Raw genomic sequence first — 4,583 nt, 5'->3', positions numbered from 1 at the left:
AACGTAACTTAACTAGTTTAGATCTCCATATATGTATGTATGCATGAGCTAGATTCAAATCTCTTTATAGATGTAATGATAAGAAAAGTATGATTCCATTCGATAGCCATTTATAAATTTATGAATATTATTTCTAACTATAAATTTCTATGTTTTGTTACATACTTTCTACTAATATTTTCAAAACCCAAATCAAGTTTTGTAAACTAAAATATAGTAGTTTTCAAAATTTTGTTTTTTTTTCTAGAATCTAATTAGTAATTCAAGTATTTCTTTAAAATATATGAAAACCATAATTGAGAAATTGAGAGAAAACAAACATAAATTTCAAAACTAAAAAACAAAATCGTTATCAAATCGAACCAAGATTATTAAAACTTTTCAATAGCTGTGAGAATTAGAAAAAAGTAAAAAATTACAAGAAAAACAAGTGTGTGTGATACACTCACACACTTTCAAATTAAGATATATTTCTTCTAGCCAAAATTAGCCTAACTTACTAATAATTGACGTGTATTCTCTTATTTGAGGTCAAAAGTTCAAATATCCATACGTCCACGACTTCCTTTATCATTATTCACTCTAAATTTAGGTGTGAATGAGTAATTAAAACTTAGAAGAATCTCCAATTCCTTTAAACTATATTTTATTATATATATATATATATATATATTTTGTAAAGCATAGTATAGAGTGCACTAAGATTAAAATAATAAAGAAAAAGCATATCATATGATTAAATAATTCCACAAAGTCTTATGATTTGAGAATGACCCTCTTACCTTCCTCACATGCTCTTCCCTTCCTCTATTTAATCCCCTTCTCTCCCTCCTTCTCTCACTCCAAATCAAACTCTCTCTTCTCTCATTCTCAAAAACAAAAAAACCCCATAAACAATTCTTCTAATCTTGCATTTCTCAAGAAAGGAAAAGAAAAAAGGAAAATGGAGGCTACAAATCATGAAGCTTTTTTGTTATCTCAACGCTGCGTTTGGGTTAACGGTCCGGTGATCGTCGGTGCCGGACCGGCGGGACTGGCCACGGCGGCTTGTTTAAGAGAACAAGGCGTTCCATTTATTGTAATTGAAAGAGCCGATTGTATTGCTTCGTTATGGCAAAAACGAACTTACGATAGGCTTAAACTTCATCTTCCTAAGCAATTTTGTCAGCTCCCTCGTCTTCCATTTCCTCAACAATTCCCAGAATATCCTTCCAAGAAACAATTCATTCAATATCTTCAATCCTACACTCAAAAATTCGAAATCAATCCACAGTTTAACGAAACCGTTCAATCGGCTCGCTTCGATCAGACCAGTGGTTTATGGCGTCTCAAAACAGAGTCTTCCATTTCCGGCCAAGTGGTTGAGTATGTTTGTCAATGGCTTGTGGTGGCTACCGGCGAAAATGCAGAGTGTGTCATTCCGGAAATTGATGGTCTTAATGAATTTTCCGGCGAGGTTTTGCATGTTTCCGATTATAAATCCGGCGACCGGTTTAAAGGGAAGAATGTTCTTGTGGTCGGATGTGGGAATTCCGGAATGGAGGTTTCTCTTGACCTTTGTAATCACCAAGCTTCTCCATCCATGGTGGTTCGAAGCTCGGTAAGTTTATTCGTTTTTTTCTTTTTTTATTGGCTCTGATACCATGTTAGAAGATTCGGGTTTTGACATGGGCGTTTCTAAATTTACAGGTTCATGTTCTGCCACGGGAAATTCTCGGAAAATCGATGTTTGAATTGGCGGTTTTGTTGATGAAATGGCTACCAATTTGGATTGTGGATAAATTGATGTTGATTTTGGCTTGGTTTGTACTTGGGAGTATTGAGAAATATGGGTTAAAAAGGCCATTAATGGGGCCATTGGAGCTGAAGAACACAACAGGGAAAACCCCTGTTTTGGACATTGGAGCATTGAACAAAATCAAATCAGGAGAAATTAAGATTGTTCCAGCGATAAAAAAGTTGAATAAAAATGAAGTTGAGTTCATCAATGGTGAAAAAATGGAAATTGATTCAGTTCTTTTGGCAACTGGATATAGAAGCAATGTACCATTTTGGCTTCAGGTGAGAAAAAAACAAAGAAAAAAAATCATTTTGTTTAATCCTGTGTTGTTGTTTGTCTGACATAAAATGTCATTGACACATTGATTTGGTGATTAATTGTTATTGTTCTTTTTTTACAGGAAAAAGAATTCTTTGGTAAAAATGGGTTTCCAAAAACACCATTTCCAAATGGATGGAAAGGAAAATCAGGGCTTTATGCTGTTGGATTTACAAGGAGAGGGCTTTCAGGAGTAGCTTCAGATGCCATTAAAATTGCACAAGATATTGGAAATGTTTGGAGAGAGGAAACAAAGCAGAAGAAAAAACCAATTGCTTGTTTAAGAAGATGCATTTCACAATTCTAAACCCAAAAAAACAAAAATCTTGATTGATATTATTCATTCTTTTGGTGTAAATTCTAATGGCACTGTAAAAAAAAAAAAAAAAAAAAAAAAAAAAAAAAAAAAAAAAAAAAAAAAAAAAAAAAAAAACTAAAAGGGTTAGTGATAGAGGTAAAAAAAAATGGCCCTCTCCAAAGAAAGAAAAAAGGAAGCCCAAGTTTTGAGTTCGTGTTTTTTTGGGCATTTTTGTTGATGTGGGGATGATGAGGCTAGGCTCTTTCTTTGGTAAAATTTGAGGTTAATTCAAAAGAGGGAAAAAAAGATTATATTTATATTAATTTCTTTTTTCTCTCTTTTTGTACCTAATTTCATTTCATTGATCTAATCAAAAGGCCACAGATTCATCTTTGTTTTTTCTTTGCTCACTTGCTGCTGTCTCCCATATTGAGCACTTTGTTGAAGTGTCATTGTTTCATTCTACAGTTTCCCAAATGATGATAGTTGATAAAGAATTCTTTTTTCTTTTCTATCTTTTGTTTGAATACACAGTTCCTTAAACAGAGTTTCCATAAACTCCAATGGAGGGTCATTATCTATTAACTAAAAGATGGATACTACTTTTTTGAGATCTCACGTCGAAGTTTCATCTCAAAATCAATTGATAATAAGTGAAGTGACTCATGCTCTTTCAAAATAGTGAAAAAAATGTCTATTTATAACATATATGTATATTTTAAAGATTGTGAGATCCCTCTATTTCTCAATGGGCAACCCGGCACCTAATTCAATGCTCTTTTGTTCCTTACAAACTAATAATAATAAAAAAAATTATTTTTTTAATTGAAACATAACACATTGTTATTGAGTGCTGACTGGACTGGACTACACAAGAGATGAGTGCAACCCATGTTACACCCAAATTCTTTTCTTTTTCGATATGGGATGTTAAGAGAAAAAAAAATATTAAAGGAACGAAGAAAGAAGAGTTTGTTATGTGACAAACTACTAAAATGAGTTCAAAAAAATGGGTACAACGTAAGGTGGATTTGAAGTATTTTTCACCTAAAAGCTCTCTTTCTCTATCTTCTTTCCGATGAGAGCTACGTGTCGGTTTGTGATTGGACGATGGATCAGTTTTGTGCATTATTTTGAACTCCAATCTTTGAGAGTTTCTGATTTAAAGGCAAAACCCCACAAGATTCAATGTTCTCAGATTGACAAGTTGCTCACAGGTTTCTATCAAGTATCAGCAGATAGGAGTAGGACCATGGATAAATCAAGCTCTATGGAACTTAACTTCACAACCATTTTTTCTTCTCTCTCTCAACTGTATATTAAAGTGTTATTTCTTTGAGTTTGACCACCTAACCCAAAATTGGGAGGAAAAAAAAATATTAGGAGTAAAATATCATTTTGGTCCATATATTTCGAGACCCGAGTTTTATTCGTTCATGTACTTTCAAATGTTTAATTTTAGGTTCATACAATATAACTAATTTGTGATTGATTTATTAACAATTTCTTTAGGAAATGTGCAAATATATTCACATGGTGTCTTTTCTTGCATGAAAATTAATATAGTTATTTAACATAATTTGATCAAAATTAAATTTGAAGGATTGATTTAAGATTTATTGAAAATACAAAAACTAAATGTAACATTTATTCTCGTAAAGAGATTAAACTTGGACACTTGAAAATAGAAGGGCTAAAATGAAATGGAATGATCGTAAGTATAAGTAAAAGGATCAAAATGATATTTTAACAAAAAATTATTTTAAAATAAAATTACTTTGACAGACACATTTAATTATTCAAAATCAATTCAATATTTAATTTTACACTTTTAAGGATCCGTTTGGATTGACTTGAGAAAAAAATATTTTTCAAAAAGCTTATTTTTATTTAAACACTTTAGACAAAAAAAAAATTAAAATACTTTTCAATAGCTATTTGAGTAGTTGTCAAACACTTCAATTTTTTTAAAATGATTTATTTTTTAAATTAAACACTTGAAAATGTATTCTAAACACACAATCTTAGATACATTGTTCATATTATTAAAATTAATTTTGAATTACTAAAACATTTTTTTCAATGATTTTAAAAATAATAAAAGTGATTTAAACTATAGTCGGAACAAATCCAAAATAATAATGTAAAATTGGCAACCAAATTATGACAGATGGTGAGGAAGAGAGA

The 4,583-nt window shown here is 31.1% G+C and overlaps 1 protein-coding gene across 1 annotated transcript; it reads left to right on the top strand.

Moving 5' to 3' along the window:
- Positions 1 to 831: 831 nt before the first annotated feature.
- LOC120078209 (putative indole-3-pyruvate monooxygenase YUCCA5) lies at positions 832 to 2,537 on the top strand. Its single transcript, XM_039032435.2, has 3 exons — positions 832 to 1,600; positions 1,690 to 2,061; positions 2,181 to 2,537. The coding sequence occupies exons 1-3, from the start codon at positions 944 to 946 to the stop codon at positions 2,403 to 2,405; spliced, it is 1,254 nt and encodes a 417-aa protein (XP_038888363.1). The 5' UTR covers positions 832 to 943; the 3' UTR covers positions 2,406 to 2,537.
- The last annotated feature ends 2,046 nt before the right edge of the window (positions 2,538 to 4,583 follow it).

The sequence above is a fragment of the Benincasa hispida genome, chromosome 5 (genome assembly GCF_027475165.1).
Source record: "Benincasa hispida cultivar pf3 chromosome 5, pf3_genome.v1.1, whole genome shotgun sequence".
NCBI classification, from domain to species: Eukaryota; Viridiplantae; Streptophyta; class Magnoliopsida; order Cucurbitales; family Cucurbitaceae; genus Benincasa; species Benincasa hispida.
The sequence above is the reverse complement of the archived record's forward strand: the minus strand, read 5'-3'. Positions and strand labels throughout refer to the sequence as shown.